Here is a 26,673-nt window from a genome sequence, read left to right as displayed (position 1 = left end):
TGGCATGCGTGCGGCCCGGGTTCGATCCTCAGCACCACATACTAACAAAGATGTTGTGTCCGCCGAGAACTAAAAAATAAATATTAAAAATTCTCTCTCTCTCTCTCTTTCCCTCTCTCTCTCTCTCTCTCTCTCTCTCTCTCTCTCCCTCTCCTCTCTCACTCTCTCTTTAAAAAAAAAAAGACAAAGTATTATATAGCAACGAAAAAGAATAAAGTACTGCTATATGAAGCAATACAGATGAGTCTTTTGGACATAATATTGAGTAAAAGACACTTGATATTATTTAATTATAAGAAATTTAACAGGACTGTTTGTTGATTTGACTCAGTAGTAAGGTGCTTGCTCATTATACACAAGGCTTGGAGTTCAATCCCCAGCACTGCAAGGGAAAACAAAATTAAACAGAATTAGCTTATGGTACAGTAAAGGTCAGAGTAATGATTACCTTTTGTTGTCTTTATTATCTGGGGTAGAGGTGGGTACAAGGAAGCCTTCTGGAATATTAGAAATGACCTGAAACTTGATCTGGATTGTGGTTATGCAGGCATAACATGTAAAATGCTTATTAAGGGCTGGGCTGTAGCTCATTGGTGGAGCATTTGCCTAGCACGTGTGAGGCGCTAGGTTCAGTTTTCAGCACCATATAAGAATAAATAAGGGGCCTGGGGATGTGGCTCAAGCGGTAGCGCGCTCGCCTGGCATGAGTGCGGCCTGGGTTCGATCCTCAGCACCACATACAAACAAAGATGTTGTGTCCACTGAAAACTAAAAAATAAATATTGAAAAATTCTCTCTCTCTCTTTTTCTCTCTCTCCTCTCTCACTCTATCTTAAAAAAAAAGAATAAATAAGATAAAGGTATTGTGTCCATTTACAACTAAAACTTTTTTTAAAAGGTATTGGTTAAGTTGTCGATCCAAGATTTGTGCAATTCACTACTATAAGTTGTTTCTCAATACATTTCTTTTCTTTCTTTCTTTTCTTTTTTTCTTTTTTGGTACTGGGAATTGAACCCACAGGAGGGACATTTAACCACTAAGCCACATCCCTAGCCCTTTTTTTTTTTTTTTTAAATATATTTTAGTTTGAAGTAGGGTCTCACTGAGTTGCTTAGGGCCTTGCTAAATTGCTGAGGCTGGCTTTGAACTCGTGATCCTCCTGCCTCAGCCTCCTGAGCCATGGGATTACAGGTGTGTGCCAGCACGCCCGGCTAATACACTGCTTTTTAACTCGTACTCATTATTTTCTGTTTCATCTCTCTCCTTTTATTTACTCCTTTCCTTCAATCCCATTCCCCTCTGGCTTTCTTATTCTGTTGTTAAATGAAACTTATTATCTCACTTTTAAGTTATTCTTGTTTAAAACCCTGGTACTGGGCTGCAGTTGTGGCTCAGTTGCCTCAGCATGTGTGAGGCACGAGGCTTGATCCTCGGCACCACATAAAAATACATAAATAAAGGCAACTACCACTAAAAAATAAATATTTAAAAATAAATTAAAAAAATAAACAAAATAAAGTTATTGAAATAAATAAATTAATAAACCTTGGCACCCCATGTCCCCTTTTTGCCATCAGTCTTTAAATCCTATCAGCACTTACTTCAAAATCACTCCTATCCATACTGTTTTCAAAGCTTGCTTGTACTAGAATTTTAACTGTGACAGTCCTGAATTATTGCTCAGGGCCTGCCTTTCTACGTGCTGTTCTGTGGAGATGACCACACCTCTCACAGCCTTGAGTGGGATTCATCTCTAGCCTTCTAGATGCAGACCAGACTCCAGCATCACATTCAGGACTCTGGTGTGGTGCCAACAACTATATCACTTCCTCAGACACTGGCAGTCTTTGGAAAATTGGAGCACTTGGTACTTCAAAACCCATTTGGCTTTCTGTTACTTTGACCTCTTTTGTTCATGCTCTTGATTCCCTAAGTGCCTTCTTCCTCATCATTACCTCATTACCATTATAACCAGGGGGTTGTTTATAATGTGCTTCATGAAATCCACGAATCCCCATGAAATTATCTGTAAGTATTTCCATATGTGCATTTTCTGGAGCAAGGGCTTTTTTGGCATTCATATTCTCATAAAGGGTCTGTAACCCCAAAAAAGGTAGTTTGATTTAATGGCCTTCTAAAGTGAAGTAAATTTAATTCATTTTGTGTTGCTTTAGCATAGTTTTTATCTCATTAAAACTTAGTCCTAAAACCAAGGTGGGGGCTGCACAACCTGAAATCCCAGCAACTCAGGAAGCTGAAGTAAGAGGTTAACAAATTCCAGGCCAACCTGGGCAGCATAGCGAGACCCTGTGACACCAAGGACCAGGGATGTAGTTCAGTAGTAGAGCATTTGCAAAGTACGCACAAGATCCTGGGTTTAATCCCCAGTGCCATCAACCAAGCAACTTAGTTATGAATACACTGAGTAATAAAGCATTTTAGAAAAGTTATGTTAAGCGCAGAGTTTCATAATCAGGTAAAATGTCCTCATTATTTTATGTTCCTCAATGTAGTTCTTTGTGTGGAATTTAGTTTCTCAAGAGACAGTATCTTCATATTATCCATTGTGGATCTTAGTTAAAGGAAATTTTCCCCTCCCAATTCCACATGACTGTTATACAGAGAATAGACTACCATATCTGTGTGCGTTGATGTAACAATCCCTTTTTAAAGGTATTGGTCATGTTTTCATCACTTCTTTTTTTCTTTTTCTTCTGTTATAGATTCCTATAGGCAATGGAAACTGATCTCAATTCCCAGGACAGAAAGGACCTGGACAAGTTCATTAAATTTTTTGCCCTCAAGGTAACACGTCTATACTCTAGAGATGAGAACTGTTAGAAATAACTTCCATGCTCCTCCCTTTAGAGAATCCTCTTTAGAAATGTGCATAACAGCTTGCAGCTTGCCCATTTTAAGGGATACTTCTGTCTGTTGTAAACCAAACTGTGAAGTATGGGGGTGGTATTGGGGGTGTAACCAAAAAGTAGCTTCCAATTTTCCACAGCTACTTGTTCAAAAATTTTTTTTTGCGAAGCTGTTTGAAGAAATGTCAAACTGTTATGCCAGGTTATTGGCACAATATGTTCCCTTGGGATGGGAACAAAGGCTAAACTGGAATGGGCAGCATTTGGGACGTCTTTCCCTAAATTTCACTAATACAGAAATGTCCAACTTTATTTATTGATCCCTTCTTGATAAATAGAGAATCAGAAATGGATTTTGAATGCTGTATTTTCCTGAATCCAAAAAATCACTTCCACCTGTATCACCCCTTCCTCGCAACAATTGCCATGCCAGAAAAATCCATGCTGTCGATTTTGGATGTAAAATTATACGGAAGATTTATGCCATATGGGCTAAGTGATATGAATAATTGTGGAATTTTTGCTTTAAATCTACTATGATGACATAAGTTTGGTACCGTGAATATTTAAATCCCCAGTTGGACTTATTTATAAATATGAACGTCATAGCCACCACATGCAGCACTCCTTCTGCCATGTGAGATGTTACATAGATCAAGCCTCGAGCTCTAATGCCTATTATTGGTTGGCACTTTTTCCTCAGGAATGTTTATAATATTGTTTTTGTGTGTATTTTTATTTCTGCTGTTGTTAGGATTCTGTTTTTTCCTGAAGTATATAGTTATCAATTGCTGATTAATAGGCATCTCTTTATCTGTGCATTGGTAGGGTTTTAACCCTGACTAAGGAACCAGTCCATTTAATATTCTTCTTTTTTTGTTTTTCTTTTCAGACAGTTCAAGTGATTGTCCAGGCGCGACTTGGTGAAAAGATTTGCACTCGTTCATCTTCTTCTCCAACGGGTTCAGATTGGGTAAGATTTCTTCTTTGGGGGAATTTATACTGTGGTTTTGTCAGAAGGAATGAATGTAAACTTCTCAAGTACAATTATAAGGCATGCTGTTTATAGTATTACTAAACCATACCATGAAAATATCTAGTTCCATTTGATCTATTCACATGGAAGGTATATTCCTTATTGAAATTAGTCCTGAATTTATTTGGTTCTTGACTTTCTGCTTTCGGAGATGAAAGGATTAGTCCTTAGAAGACAAAAATTATGGCTGTTACCTAATCCTTGTAATAGGTAACTATTTTCAACCTGAGATCTGGGGCTTTGATGCCAGCTATGCCTTATGGGGAAGGGAGAAGAGCAAGTATGTCTCCCATAATCAGCCCAAGCAATATCTGCATGACCGGCACACTGCTTTGTATTCCTGCAGTGCTCCTCCATAGTGCTTCACACAATAGTCCCTTTTGTCTTCTAGTTCAATTTAGCAATCAAAGACATCCCGGAGGTTACACATGAGGCCAAGAAGGCATTGGCAGGGCAGCTGCCCGCTGTGGGGCGGTCCATGTGTGTGGAGATCTCACTCAAGACTTCTGAGGTAAGTAAGGCAGTGGCTGGGATGGGGTCTTCACGCCGCACTCAAGTCTCCCCACCCTCTGGTTCCAATTCATTTCTCAACTTATTCCTGCACCTTTCCTCTCTGAACTTCTCATCATTTTCCTAAGGGGCCTTGTTGGAGACTCGTTTGTTTTGCAGTGCTGGGGACACAGTCCAGGACTTCACATATGCTAGCCAAGTGCTCTACCATGGAACTACACCCTCAGTCCAAGGGTTGTGATTTTTGTACTTATTATTCCAGCAATATGGAGCAGACTCTTTGTTGCCCTCTTCTTCATATGACATTTCTACTCATCCTTCAACTGACATGCTCTAGGAAATCTCCCTTTTGAGGGCTGGGGTTGTGGCTCAGTGGTAGAGAGTTTGCCTAGCATGCACGAGGCATTGGATTTGATCCTCAGCACCACATAATTGTAAGATAGGGATATTGTGTCCACCTAAAACTAAAGAATGAATATTAAAAAAAAAATTAAAAAAAGAAAAGAAAATCTCCCTTTTGGAGGAGAGGTAACTGCTCTCCTTAGACTTCCTATGGTACTTTGTTTATATTTGGTTCCAGTATAATTTGCTATATTGTGAGTTTTAAAAATTGTCTTTGTTTGGCTGGGGTTGTGACTCAAAGTAGAGCGCTCACCCAACACGTGTGAGGCCCTGGGTTCGATCTCAGCACTACATAAAAATAAATAAAATAAAGATATTGTGTCCAACTACAACTAAAAAAATAAATATTTTAAAAAAATTTGTCTTTGTTCACCCTAATCCATTATAGGATTGAGGCAAATATCGTTTTCATTAGTGTTTTTTGCTTTTGTTTGTTTGGTGGTGCTAGGGATTGAACCCAGGGCCTCATGCACGTGAGGCAAGTGTTCTACCACTGAGCCACATCCCCAGCTCTTTTTGAGACAGAGTTTTGCCAAGTTGCGATCCTCCTGCCTCAGCCTTCCTACTTGCTAGAATTATAGGCATGCGTCATCTTGCCTGGCTGTTCTAGCATGTTTATTAATGTATTTCCACTAGTAGATTATGAAGCTTTATGATATAATAAAAGGCAAATGGAGTTTGGAGCTGTTCATAGATAAGTTTAGTTCCCAGCTGAGCAAATTTTGCCAGTTTATTTAACCCTGCCCTCATAAACACCACCAAAGTGACACTGCACTTCACAGTCTTGCAGGGCTATAGTATTTTTTTCATTGAATCCTTAGTTTTAAACTGTTTCCCCTGACATATAATCAACACATGTTCCTGTTGCTCATGTTCTAACCACTAATCAACACATGTTCCTGTTGCTCATGTTCTAACCACTCTTATTCTTAAGATCAATAGCTATGCCACTCATATATCCTTATGTTTTTGAGATTTTTATGAAATGAGGCAGAAAATAAATAATCACTTGTGTCCTCAGGACCAAGCATAGTGTCTGGGACAGCATGTAGTAAGCTTTCAAGATTTGGGGAGGGGGGTGTACTGGGGACTGAACACAGGGCCTTAGGTATGATAATCAAATATTCTAACACTGGGCTGCTACCCCAGCCCTAAGAACTTTTTTTTCCCCTTACTTTTGGTACCAGGATTGAACCAGGGGCACTTAACCACCAAGTCACATTCCCAGCCCTTTTTACTTTTATTTTGAGATAAGATCTCACCAAGTTAGTTAGGGCTTTGCTAAATTGCTAAGGCTGGCCTCAAACTTGTGATCCTCTTGCCCAAGACTCCTCAGTTGCTGGGACTACAGGGGTGTGTCAACACGCTGTGTGTTAGTTTTTCTGAAGGGTGGTTTGGAAATACATCAAAAGTCTTAGCTAAGGGTAGTAGCACTCTCCTGATAACCCAGGAGAGTGAGGCAGGATGAAGCTGAGCAGGATGATGGCAAATTTGAGACCAGCCTCAGCATTTTAGTAAGACCCTGTCTGAAAATTTAAAAAATAAATAAATGGGGCTGGGACGGTAGCTCAGGACTGGTACTGAGTTTAATGCCAAGTACCCCCCCACCCCCCGCAAAAAAAACCCACAAGTGATAAAATAGTGTATACAGGGCTGGGGTTATGGCTCATTGGTGGAGCGCTTGCCTAGTACATGTGAAAATTCAGCTGGTAGGTTTGATCCTCAGCACCTCATAAAAAATAAATAAATAAAAATAAAGTTATTATGTCCAACTATGACTAAATTAAAAAAAATAGTATACATAAATGTGATCCAACTTTTTAGAAAAGCAACTGGTTAAATAGGTTGACATTTGCTTTTATTTTCCTTTTTGCCTCTGTCTACCTTTCAATATTTTTATTGGGCTATGTTGAGCTTTATAATTTAAAAATGAGATGATTTTTTAAAAACTGAAATGTTTTTTAATTGTCCCATCCACAGGGAGATTCCATGGAGCTGGAAATTTGGTGTCTTGAAATGAATGAAAAGTAAGTACTCTGTCTCAGGATCCAAGGCTGATAGCTGAGAATAGAGCAGATGATGACATCATGTGAAAGCAGGCCTTTGTGTTCAGAGGCACGGGGCCCATTTTGACCACTGAGCAGAGCCAATGGGTCTTTGCTACAGTTTGCTTCATGCTTGGCTTCCAGCCTAGGCACAGAGATGACCTTCAGAGGAAGTGTCAGTTCAGAGAGCCTCACACACCACGGAGAAGGGAGCAGCAGAGAAACTGAAAAGGATTTTTTGTTTTCCCAGAGTACAGCAAGTTCTCTGATTAAATCCCTCGCGAGCTTGTGGAACATGACTGCTCTGTTTTGTCCATTTTTCTGTGTGGCAGTTGTCCAGGAAGGTCTCCCTGCACTGCTCTTTCACACACTATGCCGGTCATGGATTGGAAATGCATATTATCTCCTTCCCCTGATTTCTTTCTTTTAAGGCAAATTAGTTTACCTCCTACCTGAGGCTTCAGTTTTTAAGAAGTGTATACAGGAAGTCCCAGGAAATATCAACCCATCAAAAGGAAAATCTCAGTGAAAAGCATGTGTGGCAGGGGTATCATTATTATTATTTTAACAGAAGGCAGTTCAGTTGCCACGTTATGGTCCAAAATGTTAGCGCCAGACTGACTTCTTCATATTTTTTTTGTATAGTTAGACAGCTCAAGTGTGCTGCTTTATTTCTTAGAAAGATAGCCGCTTCCAAACTAGAAAAAACATATAAGGTATTTTTTGGTGCTCATCTGCTGTGTCTCATATTAAAGAAAGTCAACCTGGCTGACTTAGACAATCTGCTGATCAAGAACTCTAATCAGACCTTTAGTAAAGAACATGTTTAATAATTAATTGGCATGGTTCCAGCATTTAATAAAAGTCTGTGTGCTCCTCAGGTGTGATAAAGAAATCAAAGTTTCCTACACAGTGTACAACAGGCTGTCACTGCTGCTGAAGTCCCTTCTTGCTATAACTAGGGTGACACCTGCTTACAGACTCTCCCGAAAACAAGGGCATGAGTATGTCATATTGTACAGGTAAGCAGCATGGAAGCTCATCCTGATTTGGAGAAGGTGGTTGGTTGGATTATTGATAGTGTAGCTTATGTGTGATCACTTTTCAGCCTTCCTTAAGAACCTCAGTGTTCCAGAATCACCAGATTCACTGCCCTTTTGTTTCTGCATAGTCATCATTTTGCCTCAAAGCTGGGAAAAAAGCTGAAGACTGAAAAACAGGCTAGGCTCTCCTGGGAAGATGCCACAGCCGCCTTGATTCCAGAGCTGACTTCAGACATATGGTCTAAGGAGCTGCTAATTTAACTGAAGTGTTCATACTAGTTGTCTATGGAAGTAATGCTATGGTATTTTCCTTGCAGGATTTCACCTCCACACTGCATCGAGGGCCATTTTAGTCCTGGCATTATGCAACTCTATCTTGGCCTTGCACTCGTATTTCTAATCAGATGGGAAAAGTTTGATATGTATTTTTATAATTAAAAACCAGTATTTGCAAACTGCATTGCAGTATTGGGGAAAGTACTAGGAGAACACAGAGGAAAAGAAAGATTGATGTTGGGGGCAGAAAGAGGACAGGCCTCATGGAGGAAGCTGGCATTCATGGTGAACTGTGAGGCAAAGAAAATTCAGCTGGTAGGTGAGGGAGAATAATCATCCCGGATGGATGTATAACAGCTGGCAAGGCATGAGAGCCATACTCAGATTGTCCAAAAGACTGGAGTGGAGGATATGAGGCTATATAGAAAAATGTGAGCAAACAGGGAAAGCCAGAGCTCCTGAATCACCCAGGACTCTTTCCTTTGTGTTAGTGTTGAGCCATTGGTTTAGCTTTCAGATTACATATGTAGAGCTGAATTTTAGAATTTGTGTGATAGGATGGAGGGAGTAAGGGGTGTTATTTGTTTTGTCTGTTGTCTTTGTAGTACTAAGGATTGAACTCAGGCCCTTGCAGTTGCTTTACCACTGAGCTACCTCCCCTGCCTTTTTTTTTTTTTTTTTTTTTTAAAGAGAGAGAGAGAGAATTTTATTTATTTTTTAGTTCTTCGACAGACACAACATCTTTGTTTGTATGTGGTGCTGAGGATCAATCCCGGGGAGCGCGCTACCGCTTGAGCCACATCCCTAGCCCCTTTAACCGATTTTTAAAAAAATATTTTGTTTTAATTGTAGTTGGACACAATCCCTTTATATTATTTATACATTTTTATGTGGTGCTGAGGATCAAACCCAGCACCCCACACGTGTTAGGTGAGCATTCTACCGCTGAGCCACCCATTTACTTTTGAATGGCTTGTGACAAGCAAGTAGAGTGGCCTGTAATTGAAAGCTACTTGTCAAAACCTAGGACCTTCTCGTAGCAGTATCCTCTGTTTGCCAACTCTATTTATATACTGTATTTCCTAATAGGTATAATTTTCCTAAAAAAAAAAAATATATATATATATATATATATATATATATATATATATTTTTTTTTTTTTGGTCAATGAACCTTTATTTTATTTATTTTAATATGGTGCTGAGAATTGAACCCAGTGTCTTGCATCATAAGGCAGGCACTCTACCACTGAGCCACCACCCCATCCCCCTAGTAGGTATACTTTTAAAACGTCTCAGGGACATAGAGAAAAAACATAAATAGCAGTTTCTACTTAAATATTATTTTCTTCATTTCTTAATCAGCAGTCTCCATATATATATATATATACTCTATTTGATTTATTTGGTTTCCTGTTGTATTGACCAGAGAGGTCCTGAGAGTAAAGAATCAGGTAACATTTCTTTTTCTTTCTTCCCTACAGGATATATTTTGGGGAAGTTCAACTGAATGGCTTAGGAGAAGGTGTGTATCATGGTCGGGAAACATTTGTAGTGTTAAGAGTGCTTCTAACTTCAAAGATGTGCTTGGTTGCTATCTGTTATAATACATGGCCCTTCATCTCCATACATGTCATACAAGTAAAGCAAAGATAGGAAGGAAGGAAGTGGTCTACGTAGCTCCTAGGGAGGACCTAATAATTTTCCCAAAAGCACCTGGAACTCAGTATTTTTTATTTCTTTGAAGGTAGTTTTACCTGGGAATAGACTGCTTTTTCCTTTGCCAATATGGGGTCAAAATTGGATAAATTGGTAGAGGGAGTAAACACGCATAACACACACACACACACACACACACACACACACACACACACACACACACACACACACAAGAGAGTGAGGTTGTTGCACCCAAGATGCTAAGTGAATAATTCTAGAAACTGTACAACAGGCTGAATAATTAGGGAAAGACAAACTAGGGTCCCTGTGGCATTCTCTGGATAAAAGCTAATCACTTCTCTCTTTTCCTAGGCTTCCAGACTGTTCGTGTTGGGACAGTGGGCACCCCTGTGGGCACCATCACTCTTTCTTGTGCTTACAGAATTAACTTGGCATTCATGTCCACCAGGTGAGAGAAGCATCAGAAACCAAAAGAACCATCCCAGGGAGGTTAAGCCTCCTACCTTTCCCAAAACTGCAAGGCTAAGCCTACAGGTCAGCTTGCTGTTGCTGAAAGCATCCCCTTCAGAAGAATAAAATCAAGCCAAGAGTGTGCTCACAGTTGTCAAATTGGAGAATTTGAATGTCCCAGACTCAACTTGTCCAGAACATAGAGGTTGTGGTTTATATTTAGAGATTGCAATACCTAAGGCCAGTATCAGCCAATAGATATGAAATGAGGGGCCCTCTAAGGACTTCAAGGGGGCTGGGAAGACATTCTAACAAATACTGCAATTTGCATATTGCATTACAGGCAATTTGAGAGGACCCCACCTATCATGGGGATTATCATTGATCACTTTGTGGACCGTCCCTATTCCAGCTCCTCTCCCATGCACCCCTGCAATTACAGGTGAGGAATGTGAAAGGTGCTTTCCCAAACTGCAGCTAGGTGAAAGCAGCCACTTGCCTCATGGACAGAAATCAAGGAGCTAGTTTCCCTTTCTGCTGCCTGTTAGGTATACTGTGACTTGGGATATGTAGAGTGTCCCAGAAAATTATTGGACATTTTGGATCTTGATGGTAATGATATGACTTTTCTCTATATGTCACAAGTTACTTGGAGAATGCAAGTGTGCCATTCATTTTTGGGGTGTGGTGGTTGCACACCTGCAATCCCCGCTACCCAGGAGGCTGAGGCAGGAGTATCTCAAGTTCCAGGCCAGCCTGCGCAACTTAGTAAGACCCTGTATCAAAATCAAATAAAAAGGGCTGGGGATGTGACTCAGGGTAGAGCACTTGCCTAGCATGAGCCAGGCCCTGGGTTCAATCCCCAGTACCACATATACAAACAAACAAACAAACAAATAAATAAAATAAGTCAGTAATTCGTGGAATATCCTGGAAAAATTAAATTGTCTTCATGTCGTCATCTGGCATTATGGACTCTACCTGAAAAAGTTCTAATAACTCCCATCCTTATTTTTTTTTTTCTTCCCATCCTTATTTAACAACTCTTTCTCTACTTTCTGATATTGACTGCCATCACCACCACAGAATTCATTCTCTCTTCTCTCCTCACTTTAGAACTGCTGGGGAGGATGCTGGAGTGACATACCCATCAGTGGAAGACTCTCAAGAAGTGTGTACAACCTCTTTTTCCACCTCTCCTCCATCCCAGGTAGGGGGAAACAGGCTCTGGGCTGGTGGTGGTTACTTGGTGCGTGAGTTTGTATGTGTCCGCACACCTTATGGAATGGTATTCAAATTTATTAACAGTCACTTTTTGTGGTGCTCGCGATTGTTCAAGGGGGTTATTTTGAGGAGTGACCGTGTTATGCAGCACATAGTATTGCAGTGTTTCTCACCTGTAACCATTCTTAACCCACAGTATTACACAGCCTTTCCCTTCCTGGTAAGGTCTTAAATTCCCTAGAAAATCAGTCACTGAATTCCAAGTGCCTTCAGACACCAGAGAGATACTCCAGCCTACAATTGTTAATTTAGTAGGCTATTGCTCTTTTTAAGTGGTTTCTAATAATGGAAGGAGTCCAATAATTACTTAGTATAAAATGCCAGTAAGAAAGCAGTAATGTAGCTTTTCTTAATATTTGACAGTTTATCTGCCTGTCTGTATTCTTTTCTCAAACATTCTAACCATTAAATTTTCCACTGGAGTCAATCTTCAGGGACAAACCCAGTTTCAGTGAAATAATAGCTTGAAATGACATTGTCAGCTTACCCCAGGGAAGCATCTCTTCAGTCCTGCATGGATAAGGGGCTGAGATGACTTTGGCCAGGAAGTAGTTTTTACAAGTGGACTGAATTTCAGGGATACATTTCTTCCTTTCCACCCCAACTTCCTCCTCATTGCCTCCAGCTCCCTGTACTCCCTGCCCATCATCTCCATGATCTTCTTCTTTTGTGACTCTTACATTAACTAGTTTGTTCTAGCCCTACCCATTTCTACATTCCTTTAGCCCCAGATTATCCCCTTTCACCATCTTACTTAGTAGCACTACATTAATTAGCTCTCCATAAAACTTTTGTTTTCTGTATTATTTTAATTATAAAAATTTAAAAATTTCTCCCATCCTGGGTTGTTTGGGAGAAACCAGATTAAAATTGTGGTTCTCAGCTATTTCAGCAACATGAGTTAATGTCTGGGAATGACACTGCAGAATTCATGGGTCACTCTTATTTTTACTGAAAGATTTTTGCTCTAGGGCTAGAGGTGTAGCTCAGTAGTAAAGCATGTGCTTAGCTTTTACAAAGCCATGGGTCCAATCCCTAGCACCAGAAAATAAAAGATTTCTATTCTAAAGTTGTCTAGATAGTTTGGTTTGGGGTGTAGGAATGATTCCTTTCCTATAAGTCTATGTGGGGCACGAGTGTCAGCATTATTCTGGCCATGGAGGGGCTGATGATTTGTTTCTTGATGAGCAAAGTTGACATAAACAGAGAAATATACATGTTCTTATCTGGCATACATGTTCTAATCAGGGCATTCTTGGGAGTAGATGATGATGAATGATGATGATGATGATGATTTTTGGTACCAGGATTGAACCCAGGGGTGCTTAGCCACTGAGCCACATCCCTATCCCTTTTTTGCTTTTTATTTTGGGGCAAGCACTCTACCAACTGAGCTATATCTCCAGCACTTTTGCTTTTTATTTTGAGATAGATATAGTATAAAACTAGTTTGCGTACAGTCTCGCTACATTGCTAAGGCCAGCTTCAAACTTTCAATCTTTTTGCCTCAGCCTTGTGAACTGAGGCATGTGCCACCATGCCCAGCTGGGAGTAGCTGATAAGAATATTTTATAGCTGATAAGAATATGGATATGTCATCTTAAACAGTCTAATTTTGTTTTATAACTGACAGATTCATGAACAGTAAATAAAGTTATGAGTCAGGGGATATGAGAGATGGTGATTCTTGACATAACACACCACTTTCTTTGATCCACTGGAAATGTGATCCTATAAGTTGTTTGTTGACCTGTGTAAAAATCGTAAAAAAGGCTGCCTTTTTTATGATATTTGTGACTGATGGTGTCTTGTCATTATTTTATCAATGATGTGCACTTCTTAGTGACCCCCAACTACCTCTAATCAAGGTTGGTACAGTTTGGTGCAGAAATATTTATTTTGAATGGATGATACAGAAAAAAATGAGTTACTGTGAATTTTCTTCATTCCTGTTGATAGTTAATTCCTGTTGGGTGCCATGGTGCACGCCTTAATCCCAAAGACTTGGGAGGCTGAAGCAGGAGGATCACAAGTTTGGGGCCAGCCTCAGCAATTTAGTGAGACCCTAAGCAATTTAGACCCTGTCTCAATATAAAATAAAAAGTGGGATTGGGCTGCAGCTCAGTGGTAAAGCTCCTGCCTTGTATGTGTGAGACACTGGGTTCGGCCCTCAGCACCACATAAAAATAAATAAAGATACTGTGTGTTTATAAAAAAAATTAAAAATATAATATAGAAAGGGCTGGGATGTGGCCCAGTCGTAAAACCCTTCTAGGTTCAATCCCTGGTACCAAAAAAATAAAAATAAAATAAAAAGGTCTGGGAATGTGGCTCAGTTGTTAAGTGCCCCTGGGTTCAATCCTTGATAACATCAATTAATTAATTAATTTTCAATAGTTAATTCCTTGGCTTAATCCAGGTATTTTCATTGTTTAAAGACTTTTATTGGAACTTTTGCTTGAGTCTAGTAAATACATGTTAATGTGATGTTTATTTTTTCAGTAAAATAAGGATCATTGTGTTACCTGGGCATGGACTTTAGGTATTAAATAGTTGTCATTCAGAACCTGCTACTGTGTCCTAAAGTCCTCCATCCCATTCTAAGCATTGATTAGCTAGTTGGACAGATTTGAAGATGGAGCAGCAAGACCCCAAATAATCATTATACCCTAAGTAGCTTTGTAGTCCTAAGAGTTTTGAGAGGACCCCGACTTTTACTCTATCAAGTTGTCCCACACTGTCAGGGACTACAGGCATGCACATGTGTGTATGCGCGCGCGCACACACACACACACACACCTACCTCTGCATACCTCCTCATCTTCCCCAGGACAACATAGGAAAGTATACACCTGAGGTTTTTGAAGTTCTAGCCAATTATCCAGGTGTGGTCGCAAACGGCTGCATCCCAGCAACTCAGGAGGCTGAGGCAAGAGGATTTCAATTTGGAGGCCAACCTCAGCAATTTAGCAGTAGCCTGTCTCAAAATAAAAAGAAGGGTGGGGTGTAGCTCAGTGGTAGAATTCTTCTGGGTTCACTTCCTGGTATTGGGGCGGGGAGAAATTCTGGCCAACAAATGTCTGCTGTTTGAACCCATCCCTGAAGACTGTGGTTCCTTGAAAAAGGCTGCCAGTGTGACATTACACGCCCAGCATCCTTGTCCTGCTCCCTTTGCACCTCCTCTCAGGCCCTTCCTATTAGAATTGTTCTCTGGCTTCCTCCCACCTTTTTCTGACTAACAAAGACTAATGCTTGGTTCAGGTTTCTCTGTTTGGCCAAGTCATAGCTGTTTGAGTCAGCTTCACTCTTGTCAGGGAGACAGGCATGCAGGGTGCACCCTGGGGAAAGCGTTCTTTCTAGAGATCCTTGAGGTTGTCGCTTTGGGAAGCCAGAGCGTTCTCCTAGCGCAGTCCTGAGTCCCTCCATCCCTCCAGCCTCTCACCGCAGCCCCCTCCAGAGGTGTTTCCACTTCTTTCTCAAGTCCCTTTTCTTTTTTCTTCTCTTGTTTCTCCTGTCTCTGTGTGTGTCTGTGCACAGTGTGTGTTTACTGTCACAAAGGCACATTTTCAGACCCCTACTCCTGTGGTGACGGACACTCTGAGGGTCCCCATGGCAGGACTGGCCTTTTCCCATCAAGTGAGTTCATAATGGGAAGAAGGGGTTATGACCAGATGGCTTCTTTCTATTTGAAAAGTGCAAATACAGTACAGTGTGTAGTTCCTTAAACGTCCCTAACTGGTCTGTGGGATTCTTTTGAGTCTTGGTAAATGATTTTAACAGGACATAGCCACAGCCCAGTAGCCCAAAATAGGGATTTTCATTAGCCCCGCCTCCTTCTGTTGTGTGAAAAATACATGGAGTTATTTATATCAAATTCCAAATAAACAATTCAAGACTGGTATTTTTTTCAATAAAAATAGGAACCTTCCCATACTCAGGGGTAATGGAGGGTGTTATTAGAGAAGACGGCCTTCTGTTTCAAAGGGACCTTAAGGACAAAGGAGAAAATAGAGTGACTTTGGAAAAACTGATGCCTTTGGCTGCAAGTTCTGCTCTGGGTTGCACCCCATAGATGTGCCAGGCTGGGACGGAAGCAGTTAGCTGAGCACTTGGGAAAGGGGAGCCAGGAGCTTTGTTGGAGGTCTTCAGGAGGCTCCAGAGCCAGGGATCCCAATCTCAGTTTATACAAGCCTCTGAATTTTCTTACCTAAAAAGTGGTCTAAAAATGCCTGTCTTGTCCTTAATCCACACTGCACCAGGCCTGCAGGTGCCCGTGTGGCTGGGACCATTCCATCCCCTGCTGAGCCTGGTCATTGCTCATGTCTAGGACACCTGTTTCTCCTGCCTTTCCTCTGCCCCTCTGTTTTTCTCTTGCTCAGCTCTCAAGCTCTCGCCTTTCCTATCAGCCTGCTGTCCTGGGCCTTGGATCAGCTGACCTGGCTTATCCAGTAGTGTTTGCTGCTGGCTTAAATGCTCAACACCCTCACCAGGTATCTTGAAAGCTGGGTGGACCGTGGGCTCCCCAGGGCTGTGTTCCCTCCCCGGGGCTGTGGAGGAGCTCTTACAGCGAAAGCATTGAACTGAGGGTTTGGAAGCAGAGCTCTTTGGTAACTGGAGGGCTGAAAGACTCTGAGAGAAAGGAACCGCTTAGACTCCAGAACAGAAAGACAACTTTCCAAGGTTCCTTCCCCCTCTCTTTCCTTCTTTCTCTGTAGTCATTACCATGCATGTCTTCCAGTAGCCAAGTCCCAGCAAGGATAAAGATCCTTGGGTGCCTGTCTACCTGGTGACAGATCTGGAGATGGGAAAGCCCAAAAGCAGACACCACTAAGTTAGGGCATGCTGTTTGCTCATGCCCGACACTGCCAAGGTTCACTGTCTCTTTCTATTTTCCCCCAAAGCTAATGGTTCCTGGGAAGGAAGGTGGGGTGCCCCTTGCTCCCAACCAGCCAGTCCATGGTGCCCAGGCTGACCAAGAGAAACTGGCGATCCACACTCCCGCAGATGTGGCCCACTGTGCTGCCACACCTTCCAGCAGGTGAGTCCCTGGCATGGCTCTGCCGCTGCTAAGGCCAGCCAAGGGCCTGCATACCGTGATACACAGACTTGGGCATGGCATTTGTGCCCCAAATGGAAATCCTTGAATTTCTCTGATAAGAATCTTGGCATGAAGCTGGTATGTAAGGAGACTGGCCCAGGGCTTTGCTACTGACTAGAAAATAGCAGGAACGGGCTGGGGTTGGGGCTGGTGGTAGAGCGCTCGCCTGGCACATGTGAGGCACTAGGATCGATCCTCAGCAACTCATAAAAATAAAATAAAGGTATTGTGTTCATCTACAACTAAATATATATATATATTAAAAAAAATAGTTGGGCTGGGGATGTGGCTCAAGTGGTAGCGCGCTCGCCTGGCATGCGTGCGGCCCGGGTTCGATCCTCAGCACCACATACCAACAAAGATGTTGTGTCCGCCGAGAACTAAAAAATAAATATTAAAAATTTTTTTTCTCTCTCTCTCTCTCTCTCTCCCCCCTCTCTCACTCTCTCTTTAAAAAAAAAAATAGTCATTTTCCTACAGTGTGGTTTTGACACACTTGTCCAAAGTCATTATACCAAGGGCTGAGATTGTGGCTCAGTGGCTAAATGCTTGCCTAGAACATGTGAAGCACTGGGTTTGATTCTCAGCACGGCATATAAATAAATAAAATAAAGGTCTTTAAGGAAAAAAAAAAAAAAAGCTCTAATAGGCTGGGCATGGCAGTGCATGAAGAAAAAAAAAGAAAAAGAAAATAGCGGGAGTTTGGTTCTGGTCACCCTCATCCTGTAGAGAGGTGGTCGGGTGTTTTTTTCCTCCCCCCAACATTCATTGCTTTGGCATTGCCAGCGTTTGCTCAGGATGGAACAGGTGCTCACCACGGCCTGCCATCATGGCACCACGCTGCATCTGCCATCGCAGGGGGATCGATCGTTTTCTGCTGCTTTAGAGCCTCATAGAGATCCTTTATTTAAAAAAAGAAATTAAATCTTCTGTCTTTTCTGAATACCAAAGTGACACATTTGATGAGATTAAAACCGTGAAGACAAGGATTAGGTAGGAAGTGAAAGTTCTTATATTTCAATCCTGCAAAAATGCCACTGTCACTTCTTTTACGAGGAAGAGAGGGCTGGGGTGTGGCTCCGTGGCAGAGTGCCTGCCTGGCATGTGTGAGTCCTGGGTTCCATACCCAGCACTGAGGAAAAAGAGAAAAAGTAAAATGATGACAGAACGTCAGGACCAAGGGATTGGCCTAAAATCTCTTAGCTTGCCCTACACTTGGGACACAGACTGCTCCTTTCCCGGGCCCGCGGCTCCCCAGTACCCTCAGAGCTCTCCCGGGAAGCTGCCCTTGGAGCGGCCCTGCCCTGCCTGCCCTTGATTTGGAAGGCCCTGGAGATAATGAGATTGCATTGCCCCACCACATCCTCCATGAACTTTCTCATCGTTGAAATTCCTGGTATATTTTTCTTCATTCCCACAGTGGTGTAGTGGGCGGGAAATTGTTTGGGAAGATTATTTTTTGTGACATTTGTCAGGAAAAATAATTGACTCTCTCCTGGCTTTTCAAACTTGCTTTTTTACCCCTCTCATGCTCCTTCTGTGGGATGATAGAAGAGATCTTCTTGTCACCTTATTCTCCAGTTTTCTGGTCCTCAGCTCCTGGGGCATGGCCAAGAGCAGCTATAGACAGAGGACCCTGGGGGAGCTGTTGGATGCAGGTCCTCAGAGCTTAGAACCCTTCCTCAGGGCCAGTCCCTGGGGCTCAGAGGCCACCTGCCACTGTCCTCCTGCCTTTCTTAAGACCCTACTTTTGTCCAAAAGACCTTTCTTGTCCCCTGCCACTCAAAACGCTGACTGTTTTGCTGGCAGCCACTGTCTAGGCCCTGTTTCTATTGTATGAGTCCCCCTAGGATCCAGGTCCCAGCATCAGTCCAGAGGGCTTTGGGGGATTGGGAGCCACAGGAGTAGTTGAATTAAATGTGTCAGTAATGGACCGATGGTCGAGTGTGAAGAGGGGCAGAAACGTGGTAGGGAGCACAGAGAATCCGGCCCTGGCCATCAAGAGTGAGAGAGCTCTGGCTGGCTAAGGCTTCAAATGTGGGACTCTTGTGAGCACATCCCTTGTGAGGCAGGGCTTGAAGTTAGCATAGTGCTGTAAACTATATAGTTTTAGGTATTTTTAGATTTAACAACAACAACAAAAAGATGCAAAAAATGAAGAAGCTAAAATTTGGGGTCTGGCTATGTAATTGGTTAGTAATAACATCACGGTGGTTGGGCTGGGGTTGTGGCTCAATGGTAGAGTGCTTGCCTAGCAAGTGTGAGGCACTGGGTTCGATTCTCAGCAGTACATAGAAATAAATAAATAAAGGTTCATCCACAACTAAATATATATAAAATTAAAAAGAAATCTTGGTGGTTTATGAGAGTGGCTTGCCTGGTTGATGGTCACTGTGTGCAAGGTAACTGATACTTGTCATTGGGATTTCAGATCAAATTTTATGTAAGCTTTACTCAATTATGTATAAATTTTAATTGTTCAGGAAGTACAGCTCATGAGGCAGGGGGACAGCAGCAGTAGCCAGACCATGTAGTGTTGTGTCCATATGAACAGGCTGAGGGGCCAACTCCTGCCCAGGCTTCAGCTCCCCAGGAGGGTGGGCTTAGGGGACTTGTCTTGTTCTGCTGTGGCTTAAGAATGAGCACCAACTTCATTTTCTTCTCTAGTGAGGATACTGAAACCGTGTCCAATAGCAGCGAGGGACGGGCCTCTCCCCACGATGTCCTAGAGACCATCTTTGTCCGGAAAGTGGGGGCTTTTGTCAACAAACCCATCAACCAGGTGATCCTTCTGCCACTGCCACTGTGAGAATGTCTGAGTCCTTAGAGTGAGGCCCTGTGGGCAATATTTTGTGGAATTACTTACATTGTTTGCAAGAGTGTGTGTGTATTTAAGTTTTTCTGTGTAGAGGATTTACAACTTGTGACCCCTTTCCAGAAAAAGTTAAGAATTATTGTTCTAGCTGGGCATGGTGGTGCATGCCTGTAATCCCAGCAACTTGGGAGGCTAAGGCAGGAGGATCGCAAATTGGAGTCCAGCTTGTATAATTTAGCAATGCCCTTAGCAACTTAGCAAGACCCTGTCTCAAAAAATAAAAGGGCTAAATGGTAAAGTGCCCCTGGATTCAGCCCCCAGTACCAACACACACACACACACACACACACACACACACACACACTCACTCACACACTCTCTCTCTCTCTCTCTCTCTCTCTCTCTCTCTCATTTGAGGCTCTTAAGTCTCTCACAGGAAAGAGACAAGATACCACTTAGTTCCCAGACACTGTGCTGTGCTGTCACCTCAGACTTCACATAAAACAGGAAGTTCCTCCTTGGGGGAGGGGGGCAGCAAAGCATTTTGTTCCTGTGGTCCTGTGGCTCAGGCTTCCTCAGCTGAATTCCCAGGGTCCTTGGGAACCCAGTCTTTATTTATGCTGTGGGCCCATGTGATGGGGGACAGGGAACCTGGGAGAGCAGTGTGGGCAGCCTAGATGTGCAGACTTTCTGGCAGCCTGTAAGGAAGGAAGCCCAGGAGCTGGGGGAAGGACAGGAACGAATGCCTTTCTCCTGTGTTTCTTTAGGTGACTCTGACAAGTCTGGACATACCCTTTGCCATGTTTGCTCCCAAGAATTTGGAGCTGGAGGATACTGATCCTATGGTGAGCCCACCGGTGACTACCAATTTCCAGTATATGTCGCAGTAGTCATCCCTCAGAGGCCACAGTCACTGCGTCCTCCGCAGGCCTTAAGCCATGCCCCTTGGCTTATGAATTCACTGCCTAACCAGCTCCTCAGGTGTTAGGAGGGACATGCATCCAGTTCACAGAATAGCCCTGACTCTGCCTTATTCTGAACCAGGTGAATCCTCCAGAGTCCCCAGAGCCTGTGTCTCCTCTCCATGGCAGCCTGCACTCGGATGGCTCCAGCGGGGGCAGCAGTGGCAATGCCCACGATGACTTCGTTATGATTGACTTCGTAAGTTGCCCTCCCCTCCCTTGACCTTTGCTGTCCCAGGGAAGATAAGCCCAGAAGCATCTGTTCCCTTACAGAGACAACATAGGCCGCTGCAGATAGAACGAAGGGTTTTGGGGCCCTGCCCTGACACCCTGCCTTGGAAGACATTTGGAGGCCTATGACTTGTGTTCCAAGTCTCTGGTTGAAATTCATAATGAAAGTCAACCCTACGAGGGTTTTGCAGTGGTGTCAGCTCGGGTCTGGCTCATGCCTGAATGGATGGCCCTTTACTTAAGAATGGAGTGAGCAGGAAGAGGACATGGCCCTGAGAGGAGGGTCATCCCCAGGTTATAAGTTAGCAGCCCATAAGAATACGGTGTAGAGATTCTGCTTCCTAAGATGAGCCTGGAAGAACGTTTCTTTGGTCATTTCTAAAAGGGTAAATTTCCTCTGTGATTATCCTTTGTGGCCCAAGGAAAGCTAAAGTGATTGTCTTATTTTTTAAGAAACCAGCTTTTTCTAAAGATGACATTCTTCCGATGGACTTGGGGACCTTCTATCGTGAATTTCAGAACCCCCCTCAGCTGAGCAGCCTCTCCATAGATATCGGGGCACAATCCATGGCTGAAGACTTGGTATGGAAACTCCTTCCCCACACAGCTCATCCCTTGGCCTCCCATCCTCATTGATGGTCATCCCTGACCACAGGCCTAGAACATTCTTCCTGTCACTCCACCCACCTGTGCTTCCCATCTTCCCTGTAACAGGAAAGGGAGGTTTTTAGATTGTTGTCTTCACTTGGTCACATGTGTGATTGGCGCGGCACCTAGCACCTAGACTTTGCCGTAGCTCCCTTTGAGCGTAGCTCCTTTTCTTTGCACGTTCTCAGCAGCACTTCGTCATGCCCGCTCTGCTCCTGCTGTCCCCATAGGCTGCTCCAGCAGCCCCTCTGTTCAGCTCTGCAGTGGCCAGCAGATACCCGTGGGGCAGGGGCAGAGGAGCCCAGCAGTCCCAGGGGTCAGTGCTTCCCTCAGAGAGCGCCTTTCCTCCTGTAGCTGTTCTCTGACCGTAATTGCCACATCTCTGCTTAGGGCATTTCCTATTTCCTGCCTCAGAAGAGTACCATGTGGAAGCCACAAACTCGGGCTGTCCTACACCACTAAATCCCAAGGTCTCATGGTCTGAGGTGGGACTCTCCTATCTATAGAAACTAGGGACCCTAGGAATAGCTGCCCTTGATTTGCATTAAACAGAAAGCCATGCTCAGCGACAATATAGGAATAAAAATAATTACTATTATTATTTTTTATTAAAGCTTTATAGTTCTACATAACAGTTGGGCTAATAAGTACTATTATGAACATTTATTGGGGCTTTCTGAGTTTTCTTTTTTCTGTGGTGCTGGGGATGACCCAGTGCCTAATGCATGCAAGGCAAGGGCTCTGCCACTGAACAACACCCACACCCCCTGCCAGGTGTTTTTAAAGTACTTTAACATGAACCACCAGCCCTAAAAGGTAGGTCGTCTTATGCCAGTTTACAAAAGAGAAAGCCAGCAGGCGCAATGGCACACGCCGGTAATCTCAGTGGCTGGGGAGTCTGAGGCAGGAGGATCGTGAGTTCAAAGCCAACCTCAGCAAAAGCAAGGAGCTAAGCAACTCTGTGAGATCCTGTCTCTAAAGTAAATACAAAATAGGGCTGGGGATGGGGCTCACTGATCAAGTTCAATCCCCAGTGTCAGAGAGAGAGAGAGAGAAAGAAAGCCAGCACTGTGATTGAGTAACTTGCTGTGGTAACACAGCCAGACAAAGCCAGGTTGGCTCCTGCATTAGCCTCCTGCCGCCCTCTCCCCTGCCTCTCCTTTGACATGAGCTCAGAAGAAGGAGGGTCCCAGTGCTCTCGTCATGATCCCAGTGGTGCTAACCAGTTCCCAGGTCTTCTTCCACCTGGGCAGCTACACCCAGACCTGCCTCATTGTCAGGGTGGCCAGGCCACTGTCTGGGTTTCAGGCAGGAGAGTCTCTGACCTCTTGCCAGACCCTTATGCTTAACCCCACCAGTGAAGGCAGGCCACTGCCTTATTTATTTATTTAATTTTTAAAAATAAGCTATCATTTTTCTTTTTTTAAAGAGAGAGAGAATTTTAATATTTATTTTTTAGTTTTCGGCAGACACAACATCTTTGTTTGTATGTGGTGCTGAGGATCTAACCCAGGCCGCACGCCTGCCAGGCGAGCATACTACCGCTTGAGCCACATCCCCAGCCCCTGACTATGTTTATTTGTACTAGAGACTGAACCCACAGTGCTTTACCTCTGAGGTATATCCCCAGCACTTTTTAAAAATTTTGAGACAGGGTCTCACTAAGTTGTTTAGGGCTTCACTAAGTTGCTGAGACTGGCCTTGAACTTGTGATCCTCCAAAGTCGCTGGATTACAGGTTGTGCCACTATGCCCAACTTTTCTTATATTAACGGTTGGTATTGTAGAGAGGTACAGCTAGCTAGTCACAGATCTGCTTTTCTGCTTCTCTTTTTTTATTGTCCCTCTCTGCCCCTTGGCTGGTGTGAAGATGCAGATGCTCACGCTTCCCTCAACCTGCAGGTGACTCTTGGCAGTGTAGCAAGGCTGCCTGGCTCCCTCCGGTCCTGCAGGGCATCCCCGAAAAGGGCATCAAAGCCCCTTTTCATATGGGCTGGGGCTGAGACTCGGTGGCAGAGCACTTGCCTAACACATGTGAGGCCCTGGGTTCAATCCTCAGCACCACATAAAATAAATCATAAAGGTTACAAAATCTATTATTAAAAAAAAAAACACCCTTTCATAAACTCTACTGAATTCATAGAGCTCTAAACTTGCAGTTTTATTCTGAGGTTGCTGTCATCAGCCAGGGATCGTTCATGTTTAATTTCTGGACCATCCTGTTCTCTGGCATGGTCCACGTTCCTCTCTCATTGCGGGTGTAGCCCACTTGAATTCCTATGGCTGTTGTGCAGTGCCACAGCCCCCACAGAGCCCTGACGGACATGTCCCTCCCCTGACCAGCAGCGCTCTCTCAGCTGCTCTGCCTCCTGCTTGCCCAGCTCGGCACTGTTCTGCTGAGCTCTTTGTCTCTACCTCACCCCCTTCCTCCACTCCAGTGGCGGGGCTGGCAGCCTCCCAAGGCCTGTCCAGTAAGCAGCTCTTCTCCTCCCTGAACAGGACTCGTTACCAGAGAAGCTGGCTGTTCATGAGAAGAACGTGCGAGAATTTGATGCCTTTGTAGAAACCCTGCAGTAAAGTGTCCTCCAGTACCAGCAGCATCCCTTTTCTGTGGTCACAGGGGACAGAGAGCCTCCCACTCCTCAGCTGCTCCCATCCCTCATGCTGCTTCCAGCCAGCTGGAGGAGAAGATGGTCCCTCCTTGGGGACCCAGAAATCCCTGCTCTTGGACCTCCTGGAGACTCCATGGTGGCAGTTAGGCCCAGTGACTGCATCTGTGAGGACCTGCCCTCTGCCTTTGGAGATGGAAGAGCCTTTGTAACCAAAGGGTCTCTGCGGGGCCATCTGTGTACCCCACCTATTGCCAGCTGCTTCACACAGGGTGTCATCAGTTCCTCCTGCTGCCAGCCTCCTGCCTGGTCTATCCTGCAGCTGGCCCCCTGTCTGTCCTTCCTGTCAACCTCTTGACATTCCAGCTGGTGGCCCCGTGAGGCAGAAGGAGGAAGGAAACAGTGCTGGGCAGAGGTAGGAGGGTCCTATTCTGTCTCCTCTAGTTCTAGGGTCATCTCCCTCTCGCCTCTCTCTGTCCCCACCCCTGTGCCCGTACTTTTTGGCAATACTACAGGCCTGCTCACCTGTGAGGGTGAGTGTTCCTGGGCCCATCATCCTCACTGGGAGGGTTATCCGGCCCTTACCAGAGGTCTGTGCAGCCCCGGTGGCTGCCTATGCCCAGCTCCTCAGCTCCGCAGAGGAAAAATAAAAGCAAATCCTACGTCACTATGACATATTCTGTCATCGAGGATCACAGCTAAGGGCCTTCTCTTTTTCTCCCTCCCGTTTCTGCTTCTTGTTATAGGACATGGAAAATATTTATTACTTTCAGAGAAATCAGATATTTTATAGAAGAAATGTTTGCAGTTAGAGGTTTCACTTGGGGAAGGTGAGGGCGTCCATTCCTGAGATGGAGGCCTCCTCCTAAGAGGCTCCTCAGAATCTGGGTTGCTCAGACCATTCTCCTTCCCAGTATGTGTACGGTGGGATCTAAGAATGGGACTGACCAAGGGCAAGTGGCCTCCAGGCTTTGAACTGACAGTGGGCTTTCCCTTGAACCTCTGTTCTGGGTGGGAGCCTCCAGACTCGCAGTTTCTGCCGAGTCTTGGGTGCTAAATGTGATGACTCCCCAGAGTTGTGCCACACATAATGCCCAAGGGGCATTGTGTGTGCTCCCTACTTCTGGGGTACCTGATCCTGATCCTCAGGACTGGACTATGGAGCTTTTCCTCCTCCTGCTTTGGCCTGACCCCACCTCCCTTTAATCCCAGGGTCTCTACACTGCCCTGGGTTTACAAGCTGGATTGGTTCCCTGTTCAGAAACCAAAGCTGGGTGGATGATTGATTTAATCCTTCAGGTGTTGCTTGAGTAAGTCAAGTGCCTAGCCATCTGTCCTCCCCAGTCTGACCGGTGGCCTGGCTAAGGAGAACCAGTCTGCCCTGTTCCTCCAGTCTCTTGGGGGTACTCATTGGCAGCAGCTGTTCTTAGGTGCAGATGGCTCTCAACTGCTTGTTAGTAAACTGCATGTGACACTGTTCTCACCTACAAGGCTAACTTCTGGGCATCATAGTGTGCTCTGGTGGGGAGCCCTGCCCCTGTGCATGCTTCTGCTGCCATCAAGAAATGCTCCAGCAGTGCTGGCCAACTGGCTGTCCTGTTTGGGGCTAGGGTACGTCCATGGCCTGCTGAAACAATCAGATTCACCCCCAGGGCCTGGCACGCACAAAGAGGGGTGTCTCTGGTAAGTTACTGATGTCCCATCTCAGCTGCTCCCCTTTTTGCCTAGCATGGAAAGGCCTGGTAGCCGTCGTCCGCCACAGTACTGACTTCCTAATTGTGGACTCCCAAGCAGCAGCCTTTCTCCAGGGCCCCATCTTTAGGGAGGCCAGGGAAGCTAATCCCTGACTGAGCTGAGTTTGGGAGGAGCCAAGCAACCAGCAAGGCCACCTCTGGCCTCTCAGCCCTGTGTCATAGAAGTGAGAAGGCCAGACCAACAACTCCTGCAGCACTCCGGGCTCCTGCTGGGACCAGTCATCTCTCCAGGTGACAGGGTCCCTCCTCTTCCAGCCTATTTGTATGGAAATGACTGAGGGATACTTCCATATGTACTCGAGATTTCCAATAAAATCTTTTCTGTACTTTATAGCTTCCAGTTGTGCAAGTTGTCTCCCACCTCTCTGTAGCTCCTGGTCATCAGCTGGCTCCGTGGCCTTGTGAAGGGCAGAAAGGCTTTGGAATAGGGCAGGGCTGCTTTAAATCCTGGCCTTGGCCACAGATAGCTGGGCAACATTGGGTTGGTCAGGAAGCTTTCTAGAGCCTCATTTTTCTCATGCTATTCCCCTGACATGTTGTGTATTTGAATATTCACTAAGAAAATGTATATGAAGTCCACCCATGGTAAAGTCGCCACAAAAGGAAGGCGACTGTCATCAGCTCTTTATGCCCCTTGGCCTGGAGCTGGTCTTGGCTTGGAGGGAGGATGAGTGAGGGTCCTGCCATGTTCCCAGAAGACAGGACAGGATGCTTGCTGGTGTAATGAGTTGTGGTTGGGTGAACTGGAGAAGAGGGAAGGAACTGAGTCGAATAGCAGGAAGTTGAGGGCCCAAGCAAATTTGTGTTGATGCCCTGATCTCAAATGACTCCAGGAAGGGCACTGGGCTCCGAGAAACCATGAGGAATTGGAGAGATCTGCAGAGGTCAGTCCTTTCTGGCCACTGGGGTTCCGGCTGTAGGCATCTCAACCCTGGCAAAGCCAGCCCCTTCCTCCTAGCTGTG

General features: G+C 44.4%; 1 protein-coding gene and 1 non-coding gene across 14 annotated transcripts in view; one reads left to right on the top strand and one right to left on the bottom strand.

The window, feature by feature from the left end:
* Atg13 (autophagy related 13) overlaps positions 1 to 26,041 on the top strand; it is a 50,338-nt gene extending 24,297 nt beyond the window's left edge. For 3 of the 13 annotated variants that reach the window (XM_040284415.2, XM_005330001.4, XM_005330000.4), the window contains 17 exons: positions 2,725 to 2,806; positions 3,761 to 3,841; positions 4,296 to 4,415; positions 6,797 to 6,843; positions 7,743 to 7,883; positions 9,665 to 9,705; positions 10,212 to 10,308; positions 10,654 to 10,752; positions 11,427 to 11,520; positions 15,132 to 15,230; positions 15,974 to 16,084; positions 16,496 to 16,632; positions 19,360 to 19,474; positions 20,275 to 20,352; positions 20,552 to 20,668; positions 21,154 to 21,282; positions 23,847 to 26,041. In XM_040284415.2, the coding sequence (XP_040140349.1) occupies positions 2,738 to 2,806; positions 3,761 to 3,841; positions 4,296 to 4,415; positions 6,797 to 6,843; positions 7,743 to 7,883; positions 9,665 to 9,705; positions 10,212 to 10,308; positions 10,654 to 10,752; positions 11,427 to 11,520; positions 15,132 to 15,230; positions 15,974 to 16,084; positions 16,496 to 16,632; positions 19,360 to 19,474; positions 20,275 to 20,352; positions 20,552 to 20,668; positions 21,154 to 21,282; positions 23,847 to 23,924 (1,653 nt within the window). In that variant the 5' untranslated portion in view covers positions 2,725 to 2,737 and the 3' untranslated portion in view covers positions 23,925 to 26,041. The remainder of the gene's footprint in view (positions 1 to 2,724; positions 2,807 to 3,760; positions 3,842 to 4,295; positions 4,416 to 6,796; positions 6,844 to 7,742; positions 7,884 to 9,664; positions 9,706 to 10,211; positions 10,309 to 10,653; positions 10,753 to 11,426; positions 11,521 to 15,131; positions 15,231 to 15,973; positions 16,085 to 16,495; positions 16,633 to 19,359; positions 19,475 to 20,274; positions 20,353 to 20,551; positions 20,669 to 21,153; positions 21,283 to 23,846) is intronic. The other 10 variants (XM_013360652.4, XM_040284416.2, XM_040284417.2 and 7 more) reach the window with 10 other exon arrangements.
* Positions 5,253 to 5,324, bottom strand: Trnav-cac (transfer RNA valine (anticodon CAC)). The gene has a single exon. It is a non-coding gene; the product is annotated as a tRNA-Val (tRNA).
* Positions 26,042 to 26,673: the final 632 nt, after the last annotated feature.

This window comes from Ictidomys tridecemlineatus, chromosome 4 (genome assembly GCF_052094955.1).
Source record: "Ictidomys tridecemlineatus isolate mIctTri1 chromosome 4, mIctTri1.hap1, whole genome shotgun sequence".
NCBI lineage: Eukaryota > Metazoa > Chordata > Mammalia > Rodentia > Sciuridae > Ictidomys > Ictidomys tridecemlineatus.
This window is presented reverse-complemented; position numbering and strand designations above follow the sequence as displayed.